Source organism: Meles meles, chromosome 13, assembly GCF_922984935.1.
Source record: "Meles meles chromosome 13, mMelMel3.1 paternal haplotype, whole genome shotgun sequence".
In the NCBI taxonomy this organism is placed as follows: domain Eukaryota; kingdom Metazoa; phylum Chordata; class Mammalia; order Carnivora; family Mustelidae; genus Meles; species Meles meles.
The window spans coordinates 73,677,336-73,705,177 of record NC_060078.1 but is presented as its reverse complement, the minus strand read 5'-3'; the positions used below and the strand labels follow the sequence as shown (position 1 = coordinate 73,705,177).

Genomic DNA, 27,842 nt, shown 5'->3' with positions numbered 1-27,842 from the left:
ACGAAAGAATTTATGTAGATTGGTTTCATTTCTTCCTCCAGTGTTTGGTAGAATTCACTAAGGAAGATATCTAGGGTGTAGTTTACTTTGTAGGAAGATTTATGATTACAAATTCTATTTATTTAATATATATGGTCTATTTGGATGCTCTATTATTATGTAAGTTTTGGTAATTTATGTATTTTAAGAAATTTGTCTATTTTATGTTGCAAAATTAATTGGCATAAAGAAGTTTGTAGTATTCACATTATACTTATAATGTCTACAGAATCTGTAGTGGGGTCCCCTTTTATATTCCAGATACCAGTAACTTGTGTTTCCTCTCTTTCTGGATTACATTTGTTGGGGTGTATCGATTCTACTTATCTTTCAAAGTATCACATTACAGGTTTTTAAAATGTTATTGTACTGTGTTGTCGAGATTGCTTTCTTTGCTTAACAATATATCATTGACATTTTCCAAAAGTAATAATATAAATATTCCTCAATTTTTAATGGTTGCATAACATGCCTTAATCCCATATTTGTCATTTCCAAATTTTTCAAAATTACAAACGACATTGTATTTTTGTTTACAAACATCACACAACCATGCTGGTACCTAGTAGTACCTGCTAGGTTATAAACCATGAAATTAAAATGTTGAGGGGCACCTGGGTGGTGCAGTGGGTTAAAGCCTCTGCCTTCAGCTCAGGTCATGATCCCAGGATCCTGGGGTCGAGCCCCACATCAGGCTCTCTGCTCAGCGGGGAGCCTGCTTCTCCCTCTCTCTCTGCCTGCTTGTGATCTCTGCCTGTCAAATAAATAAATAAATAAATAAAATCTTAAAATGTTGATAGAGTCTCCAAAAATATTGTAACAAGAGTATGCTTTTTCCACCTAATTTCACCAATACTGGCATCATCTTTTTGTTTAATTTTTGCCAACTTCCTAAAGAAATTTATCTTGTTTTTGTTTGCATTTAATTATAAATGAGTTTTAGCATCTTTTTGTATGAATAGCAGACTCTGTAGCTTTTTCTATTAATTATTGATATCCCTCACCCATTTTTCTCTTTTTATTAATTTTTTGAGGTTCTCGCTGCATTATTCATGTTAACACTCCACTTATCACCTGTTGCAAATTCATTCTCCCAGTTTTGTGTGTTCATGTGTGTTGGGTGTTTTATAAGTATCAGAAATAGATGAATGTTTATAAAGTGTTTGGCACAGGGAATAGCAGACATCCAATGCACAGAACGATTGTTATTAATCCTGTCACGTCAATGGTTGATGCTAGGAGCCTACCTTGTTGTCTGCACTACTAAAGGCCATTAGGAAGCTAAATGCTTCATTTTCTCTACACTTCTGACTTATATCAGACTTCTCCCCCACAGAACAATCATGGAGAACTACTGTTTTCCTATTCCCACATTCTGTAACAAACTAGCTAAATTTAAAACTTCTACAGGAAATTGAGTTTTAATTAATATACTCCAACTCACACTACAACATTGATACCATTTTGCATGACAAGCATCAGAAAATAATTTCAATTCTTATGACTCACCCTTGAGAACAAAATGTCCTCAGACAGAGGAACACAGGTGTGACAGGTGTCGTCAGCCTTGTAGTCTCCGTCTCATGCTCCCTGGATGAGAAATAACATACCCTGGATAAGAAATGAAGAAATGTTGATGTAATTTGCTGTATTCCCTGTGCACCTTCTGCCACAGGAAAAGATTTTAGTGGACTATCTTGCTCAGCTTGATCGGACAGGCTTCAGTGATATCAACAATTTCTGCAGGTGTTATTAGATAAGACGGACACTTTTAAAAAAAGAATCAGAGGCTCTATGTGAACCTAGATGAAAAATGTGGTGGTTTCCATGAGGAAATTGAGAGCGTGAGAACCGACAGTTAACTACATTTGGAAATAAGGCTTTTCAAGTGAGAGACTCTAATTACTGCTGTACGCTACTAAGAAGTCCTTTACTTAACATTGATATCTTCCTTTGGCCCAGATTAATTAAGCCCAAACCAGTTTTCTGTCACTGAGATCGTTCATCCACCAGGAAAAGTAGAAAGCTGGATTGAATATTAGCCTTACAATGATGTGTGTCATTAAATATTTTATCCCATCTTCAAGCAACCTCATCTAAATTTTTAACAAAAACTGTTCATCTGATGACCGATTTATTCAACAAACATCTAATAACCACCTATTAAAAGTGTTTTCCCGGGTGCCTGGGTGGCTCAGTTGATTAAGCGACTGCCTTCAGCTCAGGTCATGATCCCAGAGTTCTGGGATCGAGTCCTGCATCGGGCTGCAGTCCTGCTCCCATGGGGACTCTGCTCCCTCTGACCTTCTCCCCTCTCATGCTCTCTCTCACTGTCTCTCTCTCAAATAAATAAATAAAATCTTTTAAAAAAATAAATAAATACAAGTGTTTTCCCACTCTCCTAAGTTTTAGTACCTAGCACTGAGCCTGACATAATCAATTTTTTAAGACTTTTTGTTTATTCATTAGAGAGAGAGAGTGAGAGAAAGCGAGTGTGGACCCCACACTGAGCAGGGAGCCTGATGTGGGCCTCCATCCCAGGACCCTGGGATTATGACCTGAGCCAAAGGCAGAATCTTAACCAACTGAGCCACCCAGGCGCCCCAATCATTGATGTTTAATAAACATTTATTTGACAAATAAATTAATGAATGAAACCAGGTGTTGTGCTAGGCAGTATGGACATGTTTAAATCCCTACCCTTCTTGATAGCATTCGAAACAGTTGCCCATTCCTTCCTTCCTGGAAGCTCTGTTCCTACACTTCCTCAATGTCACAGTCACCTGTTTCTGCTCCTGCTTCTCTGGAAAGTCCTCACTCTCCTTTGCTGGTTCCTCCTCTACTTGTCCATTAACTTTTGGTAGTTCCTCCAGAGTCTGTCATAGGTCTTCTTCTGAGTCTGCTCACTCTCCCCGGGTCATTTTATTCATCTCCAAGACTTCAGTTATTGTTTGTAAATGGACAACAAATCTTTATTTCCAACTCAGGTCTCTCTCTTGAGTAACAGATGATAGATGTGATTGTCCCTGGGTTCCTCCCCTTAGATATCATACAGATACCTCATATTCATCGGCATCAAAGTGGAACTCATTTCCTCTTAACCTTCCTTCCACGTGCTTCTGCCCCACAACACATTATCTCAATAAGCAGCACTCCCATGTAACCTCGTGTTCAAGCTAGAAACCTAGAAGTCATTTCTGAGTCCTCTTTTTCCATTTTTTTCGACTTTGTTCTATGCAACCAGTCATGAAGTCCTTTAAATTCTAGGGCTTACCCCAAATCTGTCTCCTCCTCTCATTCTGCTCTACAGTGATTTTGGTCCAAGCTGCTATCAATTTTTAACTCTTCCTTCTACAACATTCTCCAGTCTCCCTGCCTTCAGTCTTGTTCCTCTTCAATTTCTTCCCCATACTGTAGTAGGAAAGAATGCCTCAATGTAAATAAGGTCATATTTTTATCCTTCTTGAAACTCTTTATCTATTGTCCTTAAAGTAATATCCAAACAGCTGAAACAGCTTAACAATGCATTCCAAGATCTGGCCTATGCTGTTTCTATACTATATGAGATTCAGTTCCTTGAACACTCACAGTATCTTCTTACCTCCAGGCCTTGTCACAGGTCCTTTCTTATTCCTGAAATAGTCACCTCCCATCTCCACATCACCCTTCATCATGTTAATTCTTTCATTCCCTCCATGTCTATTAACATGGTGCTTTTTACACTTGTATCACAAAATTTGACACGCACTTTGTAATTTTTTCCTTCACCATTAAAATAAGCTTTGTTAGTGCAGGGACAATGTGTATACTGACCTCTGCCATCCTGCTAGTCTTAGTGTCGTATCTGGTATACTCTATAAATATTTGCTGACTAACCAAATGAATAAATGGGATTCAAGCAAAAATAAAATATAGTCTCTGCCCTCAAAGAGCCTGGAGGAAAATGAAAGAAAATGATTAATTATAACTGAGCCAAAATTATGTTTCATAATGTAGGTACATGGAAAAGTTGAAGGAGAGTTAAAGGACTGATCATTGTTGCCTATATTGCGAAGGGCCCAGAAAGGCTTTATAGATAAAATGATGCCTGAACCAAACCTTGAAGAATAAGTGGACATTCAGAGTGCTCGCACGAGGGAAAGTACTCCGACCCGTAATGCCGAGCATTCACTCTTCCTCCTAGCAGTAACAATATTCCCACTTTCTTCTGGAGAAATATGCCTCTCTTTTCCTAGTGGTTCGCATTAGCTGACCTCATTCCTTGCCCCACCCCTCAGCCTGGCCCTGCCAATCAGAAATCAAAGAGAGTGGCTCAGGCACAGGGACCTTGTCCTTTCAGGCCAATGAGAACCAGTACAGAGACCAGACAGAACTAGCAGAGGAGAAGCACTCTTTCCATGGGTGATAGCTACACGATGACAAAAGCCTAAGCTGCTAGGAGCCATGTCTTACACCACGCAGGTAGAGTTTACCAGAAGATGAAGTTGGAAGACTGAAAAATGGACCTAGGGGTGGAGAAAGAGACTGGTCTGATTACTTTGTTAAAGCCCTTGGATCACCTGTACAAAAGGCCAATCGGGACTCCAGGACTTAACCACTTAAGCAAGACTATGCGCTCCTTCTTTGCTTTTTGGGTTGGCTCTCTGATCTTTTACAAGTAGAAGTGTCCCAGCTTATTCAGCACTCAACGAGTAACTACGAAAATGTGTACAAAATAACAGGCAGAAAACACAAGATAAGGTTTCAGGTCAAAGGAATAAATAGCATTAAGTGAAGGAGGAAATGAAGTTTTAGACAGCTTAATTTAACCTTTCTTAAAAATGGGGGAATATATATATGTTCTGTTCTCAGCAGCGTATAGATGCGAGATATTTCATGCTTCTTAAGGCACCTATCTGAAGGCTCCTCTTCACCTCTCAAATTGTCATACATAAGAATCATGGTACATAATAAAGGAGTGATTTGTCCAGTTTTGTTCAAAGAAGGTTATGTTCATGTTCTGAACAAAAAGATTCAAGGCAGTGTTACAGAACTCATTTATTCTATCTGTATTCAGCTATTAGAATCAATCCTTAAACCACTGATTATGATGTCATTCTACCTGACATGCACCAGGAAACAATTCCTATTCTTGATGTATAACCAGAAGATTTGCATAATCTGTAGTATATTCAAGCAACATACATTATGACTAGAGCGCTGCCAACTCATGATGACGTGACTTCACTACCTTTCCTGCATGATCAGATTACACATCTGTCCAAGCAGATCTTCTCAGCTCGTCTTGTGTAATTTGTATACACGAGAAACCTCCTTTTTTGTTTCCTAACATAACTCAAACATAGCTCTGCTTTAGACAGTCTTCTATCTGGCACACTTTTCCTTTTCTTAATTGGAAATCCAAAATTTATATGCTAAACAATTTATATAACAAAAATATTAATAGGGCACCAATAGGCTTTTGTAGCCCTATAACCTAGGTTCTATATTAACTTTAGCATTTGGTGAAGTGCTCTAATTGAAAGGGGTTTGTAGGTTTAATACTAGGGCTCAAAAGTTGTACCTGGAGATCCCACCAAATGTAAACATCATGCTCCCTATAATCTTAAGAAGGTAACTAAATATAATATAAGGGAAAAATATATGCCTCACTTTAACTGTAGCCTTGACTAAATTTCCTACAGTCATAGTACCCACTTCCCTAAAATAGTCCATATTGGGCATGAATGCTCTAACACAGTTAAAAATGAAAGAAAATTAAAGTAAGTTTTTGGCACTTATAAACTGGCTTGATATAGGAGACCTCATGGATTCCCAGTTAAATTAGTTAATTTGCTCCAATGTACATTACAACAGAGCTTTCAAAGACAGAAACTTATTATATAAAACCTAAATGATAAAGGGTTGATCATCTCACTGCTTCTCCACTTAATAGCCCCAAATTTTTGCCGGTTATTAAATTTTTTCTGGAAAAAAAAAAAAAAAAGGATATCCCTTAGTGGATTACTCTAGCCTGGATTCTATAGTCCTTCCATTAAGGCCCAAACCCAATAACCAATATTATTAAAATTACTGATTCCCTTCAGTTAATAACTATAAATGAAATTGTTCTATCCCTTGCATTGGGTAGAGATTTCCCTTTGTCAAAACTTATCAAAATCCACTTAAAATCTGTGCATTTTATTGCTTATGAATGACATCTCAAAAAGTGATTTAAATTTAAAGAAAAAATAACTTCAAAGAAAAACATGTTTTACATATTAACATTATACTTTTATGCAAGCCAGAGAGGACTTTTATCCTTTAAAAACAAAAACATGTACTTTGGTTGAAGTCATTAAAGACTGATTTATACCGCCTTGTATGAGTTGATTATTAAATTTTAGGAACTTTGTGAGCCAGCTGTTAAACTATTGTTATCTTAGAATTCGCCATGGTAGAAGACTTTACAACACATTACCAATCAGGGCTCCTTCCCGCGCTGCCTCAGTGAGCTGGCTTACTAGCACTCCACTGTACTTACGATTTATATCAAAATAAAGATCTACTTTGCATGTCGTGTTTAGAATTATGGTCAATAAACAGAGCAAACTTTCCAAAAATTATTTGTGTTAACATGGACTATCAATATCTCCATGCTTGTTCCCCTTTCCTTCCCATCACGTGTGCTCCCGAGTAATAATTTGAACTCTTTTGGCTGCTTATTTTTTAATGTGCCTTCATGTCACTAACATGCTGCTGTTGCCTATTTTTTCAGTTTTGGCACTATCTACTGACTTCCCACATGAGAGATATGAATTTCATCTTCTTTCTCACAAAATATTTGCCATTATCACAAACACACTTCTTCTCACTCCTATCCTTCCAACATTGTGTTACACTTTGTTAGATCAATAGTGTTTACACTAATACGATTATCAAAATACCCACAGCTGAGCTATCTAGTGTTATAATTAGTATTACTTATCCTTCCTTGAACAATATTCTTGCTTTTGTGGTTAATGATATTCTTGTAGTTTGTTTTATCTGCTTAGTTTTCTATGTACTTATCACTTACTGAAACTCTATCCAAATTGTTTTAAAATTCCTCTCAATATTTCCAACATATCAGGTTTTTGTAGCGATTCCGTTTTGGGAATACCTCTCTGGGGGCTATTTTCATTTGGACTGGTTACTCTCCAGGCCTGGTGCACAGCTATGATCCTGGGATTTGTCTTCCCCGTAAGATTCTCATTACCTCTCTTGGGAGTTGGTAAACCAATTGTCAGATTAGTCCTCTAAGTATTGCTGTTAGGTTCAAAGCACTCTGACTCCTGATCCCTTAGAGGTGACCTATTTTTCACTTTGCAGCTTCATAGGATCTTATCTTTGTCCTTCATATTCTGAAATTCTGTGATGATGTCAGCTGGACGGCGGGTTTAATGATTCCACGATGCCCCTTAATGTGTGCTTTCAACCTAAAAACTCAGGTCCTTTAATTCTTGAAAAATTTCTGTTTTTTCTGCTCTCTTTCCAAACTCCTATTATTCAGATATTGAACAAAATGAACTGATTCTTGACTCTTATCTTTCTTTCCTATTTGTCCTCCTTATGTGTGTGTGTGTGTGTGTGTGTGTGTGTGTGTGTGTGTGTATGCTTTAGTTTCTGGAAGACTTCCTCAACTTTATCTTTTCACTCTTAAAAAAAAAAAAAAACCCAAAACCAAAAAACTCCTGCTAACATTTTAAATTTAATTTATTTTGTGTCTTATAATGGGAAACATCTTCTCATATCTCTCCAAGGATATCAGTGACTTTTTTTAAAGCTTTCATCTCCCTGAATAATCTCTTCCAAGTTGTTTTTCCCCTATATGGATAGGCCCTCTTCTTCTTAAAAGGAATGTCTTATGAATAGTGACTGCTTCTATTTAAGAATGAGGCTGTAAAATGTTTTAAAATTTTTGGGGGGTGTCTGGTTGGCTCAGTCAGTTAAGTGTCTGACTCTTGATTTCAGCTTAGGTCATGATCTCAGAGTTGTGAGATCTAGGCTTGCTTTGAGCCTTGTGCTGGTCATGGAGCTTGCTTAGAATTCTTTCTCTCCTTCTCCCTCTGTTCCTTCCCCACCCCCACTTGCACCCGTACTCCCTCTCTCTTGAAAAAAAATTAAATTAAATTAAATTTCTGGACACATGGGTGGTATTTGTCAACTGTGAGTTTCACTCTAGGTCATCTGGCTGGACTGTTGCATTGACAATTTTTTCCTTAAGTCTTTTCTGTTGAACTTGTGAAATTCCTCAAAGAAGGATATTCTAATCTTTTGTTTGGAGTGGTATGGTTCTCAAACTTGAGTATACATCAGAATCACCTAGATATCTTGTTAAAACACAGATTGCTGGGCCCCACCTATAAAGTTTCTGAGATAGAGCCCTAAAATTTGCATTTCTAACAAGTTCCTAGATGATATTGATGCTGCTGGTCCTGGGACCACACATTGAGAATACTGGCTGGTCTAGAGGATGTACATTTCATTGCCCAAATCAAGTTCTGGTTTAGAGTAAAGTGTTAGGCTTACAACATTTAGAATGTAAGCTTTTCTTAATCCTTCTGTTTTCAGTAATTATATTCTATCCTCAAGAGTGCCTGGTACCTTCTGTCCAGAGACCGGTTTTATAGTTTCCAGAAAATAAGCCTAAAATCTTCTGCCATAGCCGGGAGGGGCTGTTCCTAGCCTGAATGAGGAATAGGACCTGAGGATCACAGTGTTTTCTAAACACACATCCAACGAATCCTTTTAGTTTCAATCCCACCTTCACTTCTGCTTCCAGAGGTACATACTACTGCTAGGTTCCAAGTGTTCTGGGAATTCTTTAGGTTTTCACCTTCCTTTCTGCCAGTTTGGGATCCACTTTCTCAAGTTGGTTAAGTCATCTTCCAATCATCCATCTACTTCCAGCTTCCAAAATCATACTACGATCAACTCTTCTACATCATTTTCTATTTGTCCTTTAGGCTTTCAAAAAAAAAAAAAAATCATTTTACTATCATATTGGTAGTGTTTGGGGGAAGAACCAGAGGTAAAAATCTGTGTCCAATCTGCCGCCCTCACCTGAAAGTTAGAAAAGTTTTCAGTATCTGACAAATGATATTCCCAGACTAACGATATCTCAGAATATAAAACAACAAAAGCAAATGGAACCATCCCCAAAAGTTCTGCTAGACCGGTCAGTGCAGTTATTTCAGACGTGGCAAAAGATGTAAACTGTGTTCGCATAGGACAATCTGTTTCGCAGCTTTAGACTGCACCTCTCCCACAAGTGTGTCATGGGTCTGGGATAGAAGCCACCCATATGAAATTCTGGTGACTCAAAGCAAGAAATCCAAGTATATGAACCAGAAAGTTCATCTTTGCATATAAAGAACAAACATTAAAAAACATTAATACCATGTTAAGGTACATTCTCTGTTCCATACTGTCTTCTGCCCAACAACAATTAAATGACTAGGATTCATATGCACCATGCTAGTTCCTTTTATGCTCTGTCTCATAGGATCTTTACAACAACCCGACACAATGCATAGTATTTTACTCCTTTATTACCGGTTAGGTAACTAAATTCTGAAAGAGTTATGTAACTTGCCCAAGGCCAAATAGGAAGGGCAGAGCCGGAATGGGATTCTAAAGCCACCGCATGACCGTTTTTGAAATTGGGTGAGTTAAAGCAAATAAAAATATTTATTTTGAACACGAAACCCAAGCTGATTTTTATTTCATAAGGCAACACAGTGTACTTGAATTTAAGTTGGGTTTTGTTTTGTTTTGTTTTTTTACAGATTTGGACCACATCTTATTTTGTGTGGGTGTGACACACACAGCACCCACCAGAGCAAAACTTGAAGAAACAGTCATTAAATTGAAGATGGTTATAGTATATTTAATAGCTCTATGAATAATACACAGAACAAGTCCATTCAAGATTACTATAGACATGTCTGGTAAGTCACTAGACAGATTTCTGCCAAGGGAAATCAATAGGACAGAAAACCCTTCAGAGACACACAGACTTTGTTCCTTATCATTACTTGGCAATATTTTCTGTCTTTTTAAATAAAAGCAGATTCTACACATTTGAACCAATAAAGTGGTTTTCCTGAAGGATACTTTGAGGATGGATATTTTAGCCTCAGTTGGGTCACTCTAAAGTTTTATGCTCTTTGGGGAGTCTTCCAAATGAAGATTTTTATCAGTAAAGATAGATTCAGCAAGGGGCCTAATGATCACATTTTAATATAAAAAAGGAGATGGAACTTCTTTTATTATCCATGAGTAAAAGGATCCCAGTAAAGCAGATAAATAAGAGAACAGTGGGCAACAAGAGTAGAAGCGGAAAATAAGAGGAAAAAATATAAAAATGTGTTTGGAAGAAACTCAGAAAGGAAAGGGAAAGATATTAACATTTAGGATGAGAAGGAGATGAAGGAGATAAAGAAAAAACTGCTTAGAACTCCCCTGGAACATCTTTGTTATAGGACTAGGGAACCCACTTTGCTGGGAGGGGGAGAAATCACTCAACTACATTATGTTTTCACTTTATTGCAGGCCAGGAGAAGGGCTACAGATTCGTAAAAAGCAAAATGTCATTAACTAATACTAAATTTTTCCTTCAATTTAGCTAGAAAACCAAACACAAAGTGTGCTGTACAACTGAGACAGCTGAGCCCGTCCTAGAGCGCCCCCCCCCAAAAATATTTCTTTGATGTGCTGGGCAGAGTAATAACCCCTTCCAAAGAGGTCCACATCCTAATCTCCAAAACCTGTGGATATGTAAGTTACGTGGCAAAGAGAAACTAAGGTTGTAGATGGAGTGGTCTGTTAATTAGCTGACCTTGAGATAGGGAGATAAGCATGGATGGTCCAAGTAGACCTCAAAATTACAAGGTCCTTATAAGTTGAAGAGGAGTGTCGAAGAGGGAGACCAGGGAGACTCAACATGAGAACGACCTGGCTCGATGGGCTGGCTGGAGTAAGATGCAGGAAGGGGGCACACGCCAAAGGATATAAGCAGCCCCGGGAAGCTAGAAAAGGCAAGAATCTACAGATTCTACCCTAGAGCCTCGGAAAGGAATGCGGCTCTGACGACATCTTACTTTCAGTCCAGGGAGACCCACATCCCACTTCTGAGCTCCAGAACTGTAAGATAACAAATGTGTGTTGTTTTAAGCCACCCAGTTTGTGGTAATTTGTCATCACAGCAATGGGAGACCAAAACAACTGACATGCCCATGTATGTAAACTCATCGTTAGTCTTATCTTACTAAAGCCAGCCAGTCAACCTTCATTTAACAGTGTGCTTGGCAAAAAGGAAACGGTCACCTTTTTTTGTTAGGACAAAAACTGACTCCGTTTTTCAGTTTCAAGTAAGTGTATTCCCAGTTAAGCTTAATTAATGAGGTTGTATGAAAACAGAAATCGGAACTGAATGGAACATGTGGAAGTGCCTGTTTCGCACATCGTCATCATTGCATCAAGCTGTTGTAGTATGGCCAACTCGACTGCTCTCTCCATGCGCAGGATGGATTAGCCAAATGTCCTTCCCTAAGAACTTCCTCCACTGGTTTGTATGTATACATTAATTCTTTAATTCTGATCGTCTATCACCAGCTATTTTTTTTTCTAGATGCTTCCTCCATTCCTTTTAAAACGTTCCCATGCTAGTGAGTATCCCCAACTTCCCTTTTAACAATATCAAGGTGTGACCATGAATGGCAAACAGTAATTGGTTGTACTGAGAGCAAATTTGAATTTTGAGGGTGGGGGAAAATCACCAGAATAAGAATTTGAGAAAGAAATAATTGTTAAGTATCTGTGCTCAAAAGTTAATACTAGGTTATTTGTTTTACATTTTTATTTAAATCCCAGTTACTTAACATATAGTGTCATATTGTTTCAGGAAAAGTAGGTGGTTTAAATCTTAGCAATTACCTTCTCTCACCAAGATTACTGAAGGTGATTGGGCTCCAGGCCAATCTATAAGGCTTAATCAACCCACTAAGTGTGTGAAGTGGAAGTTAATCATATACATCAAGTTTTCCACATTTACTGGGTACCTGCAACGTGCAAGGCTCTTTGACACGAGTTTGAAATGCAAAGATAAATGAAAATTCTTGCTCTCGTATAGTTCACAACCCAGAGGAGGCTAATAATCGCACCGTTGCTGGATAATACTCTAATGTACTCTAGTAAAGCTTCCATGGGAGCACGCATGGCATCCTCAATTTGCCTGGTGGTCCGAGGGGACCCATGGCAGAGAAAGAAACCGGTGTGCAGTATCTGAAAGGAAGGAGTATTCTTATTCCAATTACCTCCAGACTTGCGGGGAAGGAGGCGGCCGTGGCCACTGCTGGAGAAGAGGCAGTTTAAGCATCCCTGGTACCTAGTTAACTGCTCTCTCCATCTCTGGAAAAAAAAAAAAAAATCTCTGTTGCATCTCTAAACCCACGCAAATTAACACCTATGTATTCTTAACTGGGAAAGATGGCATTTATTAAAGATAACTGAATTTAGGTACTCCTGGGTTCAAATCTGCTTGGAAATGGTCACTGCATTATCTTGGTAGTTTGCTTAAGGCTTGCAGCCTCGGGTTTCTTGGCTATTAAACAGTAACCAACACTCCCATCTTTTAAATCTTTTAAGATCGTGGTGAAGATTAGAGCTGGTTTATGTAAAGCACCGAGCATGAGAGATCAAAAATGGGAATTCTGAGTTCGGACTCTAATGCTAAAACACACACAAGACAAGTGTTCATGTATCAGGAAAAACAGTGAACTCCTCCAGAATCACTGCCAAGTTTAATGGCTGCCCCTCAGAAAAATCAGCAAAATGCAACAAAATGAAACCCATCTCCTAGTTCACTGGAGAACAAATCCAGCAGCTCAGTGTCTGAATTCTTTTGTCATTCACCACACCCCCTTAACAATCCTCAGGACGAAGCGTAAATTCTGTAGGCAAAAGGACCACATCTTAGTCACCTTTGGGCCCGTATCACAATTACGATTTCTTGTTTAGTAGGGCTCATTTTTCACTTTAAAATGTAAGATATATAGTCACTCTGCATGCATGTGAATGACAGAGATTATACTTACTTAGACATTGTAATTTAGAGTTGACAGAAGCACCAAGAATATATCCCTACTAAATAATTTATAAAATATTTTATTTGAGAAAGAGGAAAATCACTCAAGTAAAGCTATTCACTTAAGAAATAAGCTGTCTGAATACCCACCCCGTGTCAGGCACCCTTCTATGCACTAGGGAGACAGCAGTGAAAGAGATGATTTCATGAAGCTTATATTCTAGCCTGAAAGGTGGTGAACGTGACAAAATTTATAAAAAAGAAAAATAATAGGATAAGTGCTAAGAGACAAATCAAGCAGGAAAGAAAGGCAGGAAGTTCCAGGGACCCTACGCCAGGGTGTAGCCATGCCGTGATGACAAGAGCTCAGAAAAACAACAAGATCTGGTGATGGGTTGGACACATGAAATACTGTCAAATATTCACGTATTAGGATATTCTTGGAGTCAACAGAGATTCACCCCAATTTCCCTTCATCAACAGAACTGTGCTGGAAAATATTTCAATCACTTAATTCATGAAACAGCATGAATTCTGTAGATGACACATGATAAAAAGACAGGAATTTTAAAGTAAAACTTCAAAGAAAACACATATTTGGTGATAAGGGTGCTTGGCAGGTCAATTATCAAAGATCTTAAGTAGAATGACTTCACTTCATTTGATGGACAAACAATGAGTGAATCTTTGAAGACTAAAGACAAACACTAAATAATCGAGGTTAACAAACTCAGAAGTTGTATAATCAACAATTTGATTTTACACCAATTTTTCATGTGGTCTCAGAGCAAAAGTCTTATTTATAATTTTTACCTCAAAAATGAAGAAAATGTCTTGAACCAATTAAGTTCTTTCAACATTAGCAAAAGTAGAAACAGTAATTACTAAAACTTCACTTTTACATCCCTTAAATTTTATATTTTCTCTTGGATACATGTGATACTAATTTGAAAACTGGTATCATATTTGAAAACTATATATGGAACGACTGGAAACTATATATAGAAATTTAGGATTTATATCTACATAAATGGGGAAGGAGGGGATAAAGGAAGGAAAGAAAGGAGAAAGGAAGGAAGTCTCACTTGTTTATTTTTTTATTGGGATTTGTTTATTTTTTATTCGGAAACTTCCTCTATTTTTATCTGATCTTGTTCAAGGTGGTACCAAAGAAATCCAGCAGATGGCACTCACACATTTTTCTAAATATGGTGCTGAATAAAAACAGGATTGCTTAAACTTTGTATTTCAGACCAGAAAGACCCAATAAATCATAGTCAGAAGCAAATGCATTTCAAAATTTTCTATTACCATGGAGAAATAATGCTTTTAAGCTACTCTAATGCACATTCATAGCTTGCAAGCAACTTACAATTTTCACTTCCTTTTCTAGTAGCTGATGGAAAGTAAGCATTCAAAGCCATTACCTGCCAATCAACAGCTTAATAATAGAAAGCTGTAAGTAAACACTGAGAGACCCACAAACTTTTTCCATGATGGGATATGGGATCATTATTTTCTTCTAGTTTCCTTTTAATGCTTTTATTGGTTGTTCTACAAAGATAGGTCCTGAAATTAGCAAACATTATTACTGCCAATTTTTAGCTAAGTAAACACAGTCTCAAAAAGAGTAAAAAACGAGGGGATAGAATAATTCAACCAAGAAAGAATCAACAATAAATGAACTCAGTTTCCTTAACTAGAGAATCAATCATTTATACTTAAATTCTCCATTAATAAATATGGGTTAAATGAACAAGTTAATTCAAGCCATATTTCAATATACATTTATTTAACACTCGCTAAATGCCAACACTGTTCCAGGCTTTGAGGAAAAAAAATGGTGCATAAGACAAGCAATACCCCTGCTCTCGTGGAACTTGTGTTTCAGTGGTTAGGAAGAGAAAAGGAAACACACAAGAAAGATACCAGAAATGACAAGCAGTATGAAGAACATTAAACTCGAGTGCGTGATAATGTGACCAAGTGACTACTTTATTTAATTTTTTAAAAAGATTTTATTTATTTGAGAGAGAGAGAGAGCACAAGGAGGGACGAAGGGTAAAGGGAGAGAGAGAAGCCGGCTCCCTGCTGAGCAGGATCCTGGGATCATTACCTGAGCCTAAGGCAGACATTTAACCCACTGAGCCACCCAGGCGACCTCAAGTGACTACTTTAGATCTACGGCTTAAAGGAGGGCTTCTCTGAGGAGGTGATCTTTCAATTGAAGCTTGAATGACAGAGCAGACAGCCATACAGAGATCAGGAGGAGGAGCAGAAGAAACAGTTCCTGAAATGATCCCAAGTCCAGACTGAGTCTGGACTATTTGGAAAGCAGAAAAACCAGTGTGGCTGGAGAGGAATTTTCAAGGAGGAGAGTGCCGTGATATGAATTCTGAGAGGTAGCCAGGAGCCAGGATGAAAGGATAGATGGATGGATGGATGGATGGGTGGATGGGGATGGAATAGAAGGGGGACAGAAAGAAATGAGCAAGAGTACTAATTTCAGGTTAATCAGAGATTCTTTTATATGTTGATCTTTCTGGAAGTTTTCTATTAGTTTACAATCCTGCCCTAGCAAGTACTGAAAAATTAATATAACTCTTATTATTTAATATTTTAAGAGGTTGCCATACCCTAGGTTATCACCTTAAATTATCAATGACCTTCAGGGTAAGACTGAAAAAAAAAATCTATAGAAAGTGTAATAAGGTGCTATGAATAGGTATTAATTTCAAGAGATACCTGGGAGGTGAATTTTCAATAATACTTGAGTCTGTTTCGTATGGATTTGCCCTTTCCTCCTCATGGAGAGTAAAAGATGTTCTTAGTTAATGATTTACATGTACTGATTCTGATTAATCAATGTTTTCTGGTACCAAAAGGGTGATTCAAATGATTCTCAAATTTCTCTTATCTTCTAATATTTACCTGATGTGTAAGATTTTATTATAAGCAAATTTTCAAAAGCAATATATTTTTACAGTTGTTGGAACTGAAGCCCAAGCAATTAAACTGTAAATAAAGAGACCCACTGCCCTCTGTGACCTCATACATTTCAGATCACCAATCAAAATCTCAGTTCTTCCTGCAAACCCTGGGATCTATGCATAGTCTCCAAATGGAATCTCAAAAAAAAAGCTTTGGTTTTATTGGATAAAATTGTTTTTATAAACATAACCTTGATATTTTACAAATTTTAATTGACAACAGATTTTAAAGCTGACATTACACTGACCTTAGGATTACTCCCATGTCACCCATTCCCAACCAGAAGCTTCCTTGCCTGAGGAACCAGGCAAGGTTCAACAACCACCCCCATTTAGGTGATTTGAATTTGCAAATACTTTCAGCAATCACAAAGGCATATCCAGAAATATTCATTAGTAATTGTATTTGCATCTATTAAATGTAGATTAAGAGGTTTTATTTTAACAAGATTTTATTTACCAACTAATTAGGATGACAATTTATTACAAGTACGAAAATAATTAACTTAGAATTAATAGAGTAGTATAGCTTTTCTGGTTGTAAGAAAGAAAGTCATTTCTCTCCCCTCTATGAGCCTTGTTTCGCACAGCTACTTCTATCAGTCATTGTTATTAATTTCACATTTTTACTTACTCTTTATTTTCCCAGACATTTGAATTCTGGTGCTGTCAATTTCATAAAGGTCTTTTAAAGATAAATGTGCTATGTATCAAAAGCAGTTGTTTAAATAAGCTTTCAGTTCTGACAGCTTTGCTCTTGATACTTTTCATAGCAACAGCTAGGAGAGCATTTTACCATCAGTCATGGCTTTCTTTGTAATGCTTCCTTTTTTTCCCTCCAATCAAAGTAAATTTGCTCTTACAACTAGCATCACCCTGCAAATGTTTCCTCATGTTTAGTGAATGCGACCATCAGTATAATGAACAACAAATAAGCAAATGAAATCCCCATATCCCTTACAGAACAGGGAGAATGATTACATTATTTCCTTCATATATTAGTTAGTGCTATCTCAATACTGTCTTTTGGCCAAACGTCAGTAAAATAAATTAAAAAATTAAAGCTTCTTCAGGCATGATGATTAGATCATTAGCAGGCCAAGCAAAAACGTACCTAACTTGAAAATATAATGTTTAGAAAGTATAAATGCAACTAACTGTACATTCCTACCTCTAACATTTTTAAAGATAATTTCACCTTCCCCGTTCTTCCACTAAAAAAAAAAAAAAAAAAAAAAAAATCTGTTGTCTTAAGATAAAAGGGCCACAAAACTCCAAGACTTAATCCCTGCTTCAGGCTAATGACAAAAAATATTTTTCATTTTTTTTAGTTCACATCCTGAAAAAAAAATTTGCTTGACAGAAAACGTTCTGAACTTGACTATGAAAGGCAAATGTATTTGCTTCACTTCAGTTTTTCTGGATGACAAAGGAGAGAAGAGTCAAGAAGAAACATTAGAGTTGACCTAAAAAAGATTTGTTTCAAATATTAAAATATTTTTTAGAACACTGAACAACTTCAAATTTCAAATGTTATGCTATAAATAAATATTTGAATGACAGAACACCTTACCCTTGTACACCCAGGATTAAAAAATCGTATCATATTTATTTCTAATCATGTCACTGAACTGCTCCTGTTTTCTGGACTGCAAATAAACGACTTATTCATAATAATGTGACACAGTTATGTGTGATTGATTGGTAGGAAATAGAAAGGGACTTTGTCCAGAGTGTATGCTGAGAACAGGGCCTGTCCCGTGCGCGCCATCAGTCCATCTGCAGCCAGCCAGCTGAATTACCCTTCTGGTGAGAGACCCCGTAGATTTGTCACAGCATAATTTCCACTCCACGATAAATGACCAATCTCAACTGCCTCTCTTTTAAGACATTTCTAGATTCCAATTCATTATAATTCTATGACTTCGACCTTATCTTACACTTTTAACAATCTCATCATGATTTCTCAGGGTTCAAGGAGAAAAAAGGCAGGCAGAGTACTCCTCGATTTTTGTTTCTTTTACAAGAGAAAACACTACTACTGACAAAACAATGAGTAGTATATACAAATCTTATTGACTGTATTCACCTTAAAGCTTTTCCTTTTCTTTGATTTTTTTCCTTCCATTTCGATAATCAAGCCGGGGAAGGAAGAAAGGAATTTCTAGTCCAGTGGTCACACTCCACATCCTAACATTTTTTTTTTTAATTTTTTTTTAACATTTTATTTATTTATTTGACAGACAGAGATCACAAGTAGGCAGAGACATAGAGAGAGAGAGAGAGGAAGCAGGCTCCCTGCCAAGCAGAGAGCCTGACGCGGGGCTCGATCCCAGGACCCTGAGACCATGACCCGAGCTGAAGGCAGAGGCTTTAACCCACTGAGCCACCCAGGCGCCCCCACATCCTATCATTTTGTTGCTGTTTTTCCCCTAGCCAAATAGTGCCCTTAATCAGCAGGGAAAAATATGCAGCGAACTGTCTATACATCCTCCTACTATCCCCGGCGGAGAGCTGAGAATTAGAAAGTTGCTTCTGGAAGAACTTCTGTCACAGTGAACAACTGTAATGCTGTGCCCACAAGCTTGGAGCACTCTTACTCCCCCTTAGTTTGAGCCTTGGCTATAACTAAGCGTAAGGAAATTTAGTGAATTGTTTGCTGAATGAAGGAGCATTCATTTAAAAACTGCCTTTCTGAATAGCCCAAGTCCTGCTTCCCAAATAATTATAGTCAGCCTGAGACACATTTTTTACCCAGAAATTTTAGTTATTTTTCCTACTTAAGAGGTTTATAAATACTGTCTTAAGAAAACTAAAAATAGACCCAGTCTACTGCTGGTATATTACATTGACAGTGCACTTTAGTTTTGTTCACTGTGATTTCTATTGATTGTTGTACTTCCTTTGTTCAGTGAACCTGTTCCTTTGATTACATTGATTCTGGTGGTCCTAGTTATTCTGACTTGGTATCGCATGGGCAGTGCTTTATATGACTCCACCATAGAGCGCCAAAATAATCATACATTTGATTGTTTAAAAATTAGTTTAAGTCTTAAAATAGGAATTTTAAAAGAATGAAACTTCCATTTTTTTTCTCAAACTCAGTTCATATGAATCCTGATTCCATTACTGAATATTTAATCCTGGTAGCCTACATGATACACATCTGAAAAGACAGTTGTATCAGTAAAGAGTTTATTCTGCATATACGTCATTGCATGTTAGTTACACAAATATGTGGCAGATCTATAGTTCACATTAATATTTAGTTACAAAACCAATAATGAACAAAAATAAGTGAAAAAAGCTTTATCTGTAAACTCGATCAGCATATTAATAATACAATACACATACTGTAAGTAGATATTCATGAGACCAAAAATTTAGATAAATGGAATAAAATAAGACAGAACTAAAGCCATGACTAATTCCAATAACCATTTCCTACTCTATATTTGCATATAAAATAGAATGTAATTCCCTGGCACCATTAACTGTTTTCTTCTTAGGCAAAAGTAATTTACTATCAAATATTTAAGGAATCAAAATAAGAAATCACTTCTGAAAATGCAAATCATTTAAATAGATAGCAACTGCAACACATCTCAGAGGAGAGTTTTAACTTTACCGATTTTTAAAAATTAAGAGTATAAAATAACATATACAGAAAGTTATCCCGAAATAAGCTTTGTTCTGAAACTAGACCACCTTATCAAGGGTAGAGAGAAGACATTTGCAAACATTTCATAGTTGATGTTAAACTCATTCAGCTATAGCCACAAAAGAAAAAATGATTCTCACAAGGCGAACCATAAGAGACTATGGACTCCGAAAAACAACCTGAGGGTTTTGAAGGGTCAGGGGTGGGAGGTTGGGGGAACAGGTGGTGGGTGATGGGGAGGGCACGTTTTGCATGGAGCACTGGGTGTTGTGCAAAAAGAATGAATACTGTTACGCTGAAAAAATAAATAAAAAAATAAATAAATAAATAAAAATAAAAATGATTCTCACATTTTGCACTCAGTACTTTGAGATACATCTCCAAACAGGTTTTGTCTCCCTCCCCCCACCGACCACAATTTAGGGCTTTGTTGGACAGTTTCCATACACTTTTTTAGAAACTGGGGAAAATACACCTTTCTTCCTACACAGGATGGCAAATCACTGAAAGCTACGCGATGTTGCAAATTTGGTGGAAATACCAAGTCTCACACAAACATGAGTTTTAGTTGCCATGTTTCAGCGGAAAATGAATCCTGAGGCCTCTCAGGAGATTATGTACATCCCCAGGTGGATGACTTATTTCATTCTACCAACACCAGCATCAGGAAGGAAACTGCCTCACCAAGCTGGCGAAGGCAGCAGGAGCCCCAAACTTAACTCCACAGACACATCTAGAGATAAAAAAGAGTAGAAAACTGGCTTTTGCACATGAAAGGCCACCGAGGACCTTTGTCAACAAACATTTTAAGATAAGAGAAGGATTAAAATGAAAGTGAACATCTTTGTTGGTGGAAATGGCAGGGACAAAACTGAGTCAATAATCTGATCATGTCTCTCTCCCCAGTGTTTGATTGGACCCAAGGTAAACTGCAACAAAAAATGAACAACATCAGAAAGTACAGATCAGCTTAAGGGTCAGGGGAGATAAGAAGCCAGAAAACACAGTATCCACCTGTCCTTTTTTCTTCCTTTAGAAACAAAATCAAACCTTATAAAGAGCTTTAAAGTTCCAGCAAGTAACAAGACAAAAAATTACATTATTAAAGTGCTAATATACCAATTCTTGGTAGCAACAACTTTGAACATTCTGAACCTCATGTTTTCCACAAAAATCTGTTGTAATGGGTATTGTATCTTGTATCTTTGATTATAAGATGTTTTCAGCAAACTTTGGATAGCTTGGTCAGCTCTCCACAAGTTACTTATTTTCCTGAAGATCTTTCTGTGCCAATGTCTGAAAAGAAAAATACAGAAATTATTTATGAGGAAAATTAAATTCTTAATGATGAAATTCCATAAAGTTCATGTAAATTTAACACAAAAATAACTGGGCATTTTTAAATCTTCTTTTTGAAAGTTTTTATTAAAAAATATAAATCCTGACATAAGCCATTGGAACATTTTTAAACACGAAACGTTTACAGAAAATAAAGAAACAATATATAATGTACTAAATTAAAATTACATTTTAACATATTTTAAAGCTAGCTATATATGTCTTCCATTAAAATGGAGCGTGGCAAATACTGCATTCATTTTATAAACAACCAAAGTAAGAGGTTAAAAGCAGTTTAAAGTGCTCCCACACAATCCGAAAATAAGTTTCCAATAATTGAATCCGAAGTTCTTGAGATCATAAAAAATCGTAATAAGAAAGTTTTAGGATCAAATATAATAAAAGTATAATTCATGCCTATCAAAAACAAAAAGCTTTTAAGCATTATGATAGTTAAAACTCCTTCAGTGCATTAATCCTCTAATAACGGTTTCAGTCAAGAGAATGTTGAGAGGTCAGGTTTGGATTTTTTTTAACTTAGTTTGAAATTGTACATATACTCTTTGAATATAATTTGCTTTATGTAGCACCTAACTCTCCAGGAACTCAAAACACTTCAGAGATTTATATCCTGACCTTAGTTTTGCTTCTTGTTGCTGTTTTATTTTTTTGTATCAAGTGAAAATCCACGCGAAGGGCAAAGCACTAGTTCAGTGATCTGGATCCCAGCAAACTACTCTTGCCAGTAGGGAAAAGCATGTTGAAGAGAAGTTAAGCAATCAGTGGTGGCTTACCAACTCCAAAACTTCTATTTCTGTCTGGAGAGCTTCGTAAGCGCTTTGCATGTCATCTTCCTTATAAAGTTCTAATTCTTTTTTAAGTCTGTTTTAAAGGAAAAATTCACCCTATGAGTTCAGCAATAAACTTTTATAATATTTTTTTTTATCCTATGGATAGAGGCAGATTTATAGCTGTGGTCAGAATTTTATCATCATCATTCTATCACCAGAATTTTAACACTAAAGAATTTGGAAAGAAATTTCAATTCCCTATACCTCTAGAAAGACTGTATAATATTGTGAAGAAGCAAAAAAAGTCCATAAAGAAAATAAGGCAGACTAAATAAATAATAGACAATTTTAGGTTAATTAAAAGAGCAACATATTTTGGTGGGGAAAAATATAGTACTGTCTGAAAAGCTCTGTTTGAGTCCTGGCTACTAACAAGCTGAAAAACCTTGGCTAAATCATTTAGCCTCTCTGAACTTCACCTGTAAAATTTTAATTACAGGAAAAAATGACCTCTGAGATTTCTTCTTGAACTAAAATTAAACATTAACTTTATAGTACACATATGTAATTAAAAATATATTTTAATTTTAGAGTGAGAAAGCAATATCAATATGTCTTTCTTCCAATTAAGTCTTTAATCCTTTGAATATTTGGAAATTTAAACAAATATTTTATGTCTATATTTAATGTAAAAAAATAGTAAAAAAAGCCATGAACTGCGGCTGGAGAGGCAGAAAGCTAGGGCAGGGGGCAGATGAGGCTGCCCTGAGGGAGCAACGCTGATCTCACAAACTTAGGCCGGCTGGGCCAGCCACAAGGTGAAGTGATAGATAGACTTGAACCTCTGCTGAGCTCCAACCCTTAAGGAAAGTCTGAAAGGGTTTTAGGTCAGTAGCATTCCCTGTGTATTTGCAGAAGCAAAAGAAAATCCTCTCTGAAGGAAAGTTTAACATATTTAGACCTACAGGATTCCCAGTGATTAAGAGGAAAACATGAGCTCACAATCAAAGATCACCAAGCACTCAAGGCGAGCCACCATAGGTAAAAGTCACAGAGACAATAGATTGTGTCCATAATACATGAAGAACTCAAGTCAATAAGAAAAAGACAACACAATGGAAAAGGAGCATTCCCCCTTCCCCCGCACAAATCTCTACCAGATTATCATTCACAAAACATATACAACGGTTAACAAAAACATGAAAAGATGCTCAACTTTGTTAGTTATCAAGGAAGCACAAAAGAAAAACACAATGAAATGCTATTACACACCCACTAGAAGAGCTAAAATGAAAAACAAGGAATTCCATGTATTGACAAAGATATGACTATATGCCATAGAGGCTGCTCCTTCACACTTGGTTGCAGAATAAAAATGAGAAGTGTGGCTAATGCCCAATGAACATATGTATGCAGTGTGAGCAGGAAATAAACACTCATTGTAAATCACTAACATTTAAGAGCTGTTTGCTTCTGAAGCATAATTTAGTCTAGGTCACAGAAAAATATATAAAAAATAATCAGATAGTCACCAGGAACCGAGCATTGATGGCCACTAACACCTCTGAATCAAGAGGCACTAGGCCTCCTGATGGAAAAACACCACCACCTATACAGCTTTGCCAAAAAAGAAAAAAAAAATTCAGCCTAAATTTAATCAAGCTTTTAGATCCAATTACCAATTTACAAAAAAATATATAAGTCAAACAGGTTTAATCCTACAATGGGAATATAATCAACTACATCCAAATCAAGGGAAACTCTACAGGATAAAAAATTTAATTTCCTCAACAAATAAATCACAAGTTAAAAAAGAAAAAGGAAGGGGGATCTTCAAGATAAAAGAGATTTAAAAGATTTATCAACTGATTATCATGTGTAGACCTAATTTGAACTAAATTCAGACAAACAAAAAAAATGACACCTATGAATTGTATGATATATATGATTTGCTTCAAGTAATACAGCAGAAAAACAAGCAGAGAGAGATGAAACAAGATTGGCCGTAAACGGAGAACTGTTAAAGTTGAGTGGTGAGCACATACAATTCATTATATTTTTCTCTTTTACCTTTGTATGTGCTTTAAATCTTCTGTAATAATTATTTTAAGAAACAGAGTTTAGCAAAGATAGTGCCCATAAAGTCAACATACAAAAACCTGTGTATATTTTCATGCACCAGCAATAAACAATTAGAACATACCATTTAAAATATACACACCATTTACAACAGCATCTAAAACTACAAGGTATCTAAAATTAAAACTTACCAAAGATGTGAAAGATCAATAAACAGAAAATTATGAAGTTTTATTAAAAGATATTTTAAAAAGACAAATTGAGATATCCTAAGTTCATAGACAGGAAGTCTCAGTTTCATAAAGATATAAAGTCTCTTAAAAGTAACTATAATCATAAGTGCAATTGTAACCAAAATCACAACAGATTTTCATGGATATGATAAATTGATTCAGAGATGTATATAAAAAGCAAAGAGCCAAATATAAACAATAAACTCTTGAGAAGATCAAAAAAAAAAAAAAAAAAGACAAAGGGAGGCATCCTGCCTTGTATCATGACTCATTATAAAGTAAAAGTAATTAAATATTTAAATTTAAAATGGAATAGTATGCATTTAGTAGTAATTAAGGCAGTTCTGAGCAGTAAGGAATGAACTAACCAATGAAACAGAATACAAAATAGAATAAGAATTATATCCATGATCTATTATTATTTTTATTTTTTTAATGACCAGTATCTTTCCTTTTTTAATAATTTTTATTTTTAATACAAGATGTCACATTGTAGATCACTAGAGGAAGAAGAAACCATTCAATAAATGTTGCTGGGACAACTGATTATACATGTGCCAAAAAAATGAAAATGGATCTTGTACATATAAACAAAGTCAATGCCATGTATTTTAAAATGTTTTTTATTGTGTTAGGTTAGTCACCATACAGTACATCATATTTTTATACTCTACAACTTACACATAGTTAGGGAAGAAAAACATAATAATTGTAGGGATGGAAGAGGAAATAATACCCTATACATGTGAACTTCATTGTGTTCTAAACTTTTATGAATTTAACAGTAAATAGGAATTCCAAAGGAATGCTCAAGTAGGAAAGATAGAACAAGTTATTAATTTTGAGCATTAGATGTTTACACAAGCATATAAAGCCTTGTAATGAATATTTTTAAAGAGTAAGTGGAAAGTTAAATGGAGAATTACAATGTACTGTGGAGAGCTATACAATGTACTTTAGGCTTCATTTGCATATATTTATCTCTTCAAATAAAATGGTAGCCATCTTTTTTCCACCGCACCATCCATACTCGCTCCTCCCCCTTTTAAATGAACTGCAGTTTCCGTGAGCAGTTTCATGCCGTCAGAGCTGGGCGGTGGACCACTTTCCCTTTCAGTTAGCTAACCGTGAGAATGAGAGACTACTGAAATTAAGGAGGGCATTTAGAGCGAATTATAGGAAGTATTTCACTCTTCAGCATATAATCAAGCTGTAGAATTTAGATCTACACTTAAAGAAAAAACTGCTGTTGCTAGCTTTAAAAGAGGCTGGATAATAATGGTATGACTATTAATACATTTGCAGCTAGCCAAAGCTATATAATGGTAAGCAGACCTCACGCTTCAGTGCATAGACTGATTGCCTACAGGAGTCAAGAAGGACTTCCTTCACCTGCTGCACAATAACTCAGGGCAGTTTGCACTGGTTATTGTCACCTTCCTCTGAATCATCAAATAATGACGAGGATGGGCCAATACTGCTATAGTTAGTTGTGCAAGACTTATGTTCCGTGTGTTTTTATGATTTTCTGCAAATTCCAATTTTTTTCAGTTACCACTAAGTATTCTAGAAAAGGCTTTACGAAAAGAACACTCTTTTTAGCTATAGAACTATACACAAGTACTATTTAAGTAGAAAGAAGGGAAAATTTCAGCCAAAGTCCTAGTACATAGACTGAAATGATAGTAAAATTTAGGTATATTTTACTAAAAGAACTTACTAAAAGAATACTCATTTTAGCTATAGTACTGTATACAAGTACTCAGTGGAAAGAAGGAAAAATTTCACCCAAAGTCCTAAAACACAAACTCAAATGATACTGAAATTTAGGTATATGTCATCGTGGTCTTCTGTTTCCATATAATGGTGATTATGTAATTTTATTTCTAGTTTTTTTTTCTTTTGCCTAATGTTATCACTTATATTTTTCTCAGTTAATTACACATGCCAATTAATACCATATAAGAGAAATATGTAGTAGTCCAAGTGGCGACACAGAATTAATTGTTCATTTATGGTATAGCAAGTAAGTTGTTCCCATTTTTTCTCTACCATAAATAACATTTCCATGAACACCTTTGTGCTTAAAGTTTCCTCTGTACTTAGAATTATTTTCTTTTGGATAGAACTTGTAAGTGTAATTTTTAGGTTAAATTACATAAACATTTTTAAGACGCTTACAGTGATTTATGTACACCAAATTGCATTTGGAATATATACTGTCTCAGAATGTAAGAATTTCTCTGTACCACACCCTTGCCAACTTCGGTATGGTCACTTAAGAATGTCTCTCAAAATTTGATAGAAAAATGATGTTCAGTGGTTTTAATTTGCAAGTAATTGATAAACAGTATAACTGATTTAGCATCTGACTTATTCGTCTTGGTATCCCTACTAACTTGTACAGCATTAGACACAAAGTATGCATTCAATGCATGTTTGTTGGATAAATACATGAATGAAAACTGTTGATTTTAATGTTTTCTGGGGTTTTTTGCAGTTGATCACTTGGCATGCTGTTATTCTTTGTTCTAACTACTATAAATTTCTCCCAGTTCACCATTCCATGATGCTGAACTTCTTCGACACATGGAATTTTAAATCTTATATATTAAGTGTATTAATTTTACCCTTTTTGGTTTCCTTAATCACACCAGATGTTTACTAAGTAGTTCTTTTTACTTTTTGCTAGTGTTTCCATGGTTTGATTTTCCTAATAGTCTTTCTCTGTATTAATTCATATGAAAATATTTTAGTGAAATTTAAACACAAACACACTATTTTTGAAGACATACAGGTCATCCGCTTTCATATACAATTTATTTCTGAAAGTAGGTTTAAAAGTTGAATGTGTGAAACCGGAATTTCAGTGTTCTAATTATGCCTTCCCCCAGTCCAGGCCACCAGAAGACAGGTCAGAACCTTCATAGGTGTGTCAGGCCAAACCAGAGAGATCTGCTTAGAAGGAGGTAAACGGGGGATGGGTCCCAACAGCATCTCTATTATTTCAAATCCTGGGTGAGCTGAATTAGGCATCTTCTTTAACCACGTATTTCCTCTTATCTTCCTACCCCCATACCAAAAGGGGTAGTTCGTAAAGGTAAACATATGAAAATGGAAAAAATTTGTTTTCTATTAAAGACACGAGTGATTTTTGAAAATAATTACTTTAACATTTATACATGGTTTCTGCAATAAACAAAATTATTTCAAAGTTTAGGAACATTTACACATAGTCACATTTACATCAGAATATAATGTTTAAAATAATCAATTGATTCTGTCATCAAAATTTCCCTTGTATTTACTTAGAAGCTTTAATAACTATAATATGTGCCAAGAATTCACAAAACAGGAGATCTCTATTAGCTTGAAGGCTACATAATCAATGCTGTAGAGACACTTCTGTTAGTGAATAAATGATGAGGTTTTACTAGAAAAGATGCAGAGTCAACAGAAATAGTCAACAAAATACATAGCTAAGAATAATCCTGGAATTAAATGGGGATTTTCATATTTTATAAATGTTAAAAAAAAAAGAGAGAGATGGATTGGCTATAGGTATATAATTATTTGACTGGTATTTTCCAGAAACTTTAATGC

At 36.0% G+C, this 27,842-nt stretch overlaps 1 protein-coding gene across 1 annotated transcript in view; it reads right to left on the bottom strand.

Moving 5' to 3' along the window:
- Positions 1 to 21,058: 21,058 nt before the first annotated feature.
- The window catches only part of CCDC172 (coiled-coil domain containing 172), a 51,375-nt gene continuing 44,591 nt past the window's right edge, over positions 21,059 to 27,842 (bottom strand). Inside the window, exons 7-8 of the mRNA XM_046026461.1 lie at positions 21,931 to 22,018; positions 21,059 to 21,094 (exon numbers count right to left, since the gene is read on the bottom strand). Coding sequence (XP_045882417.1) covers positions 21,059 to 21,094; positions 21,931 to 22,018 — 124 coding nt within the window. The remainder of the gene's footprint in view (positions 21,095 to 21,930; positions 22,019 to 27,842) is intronic.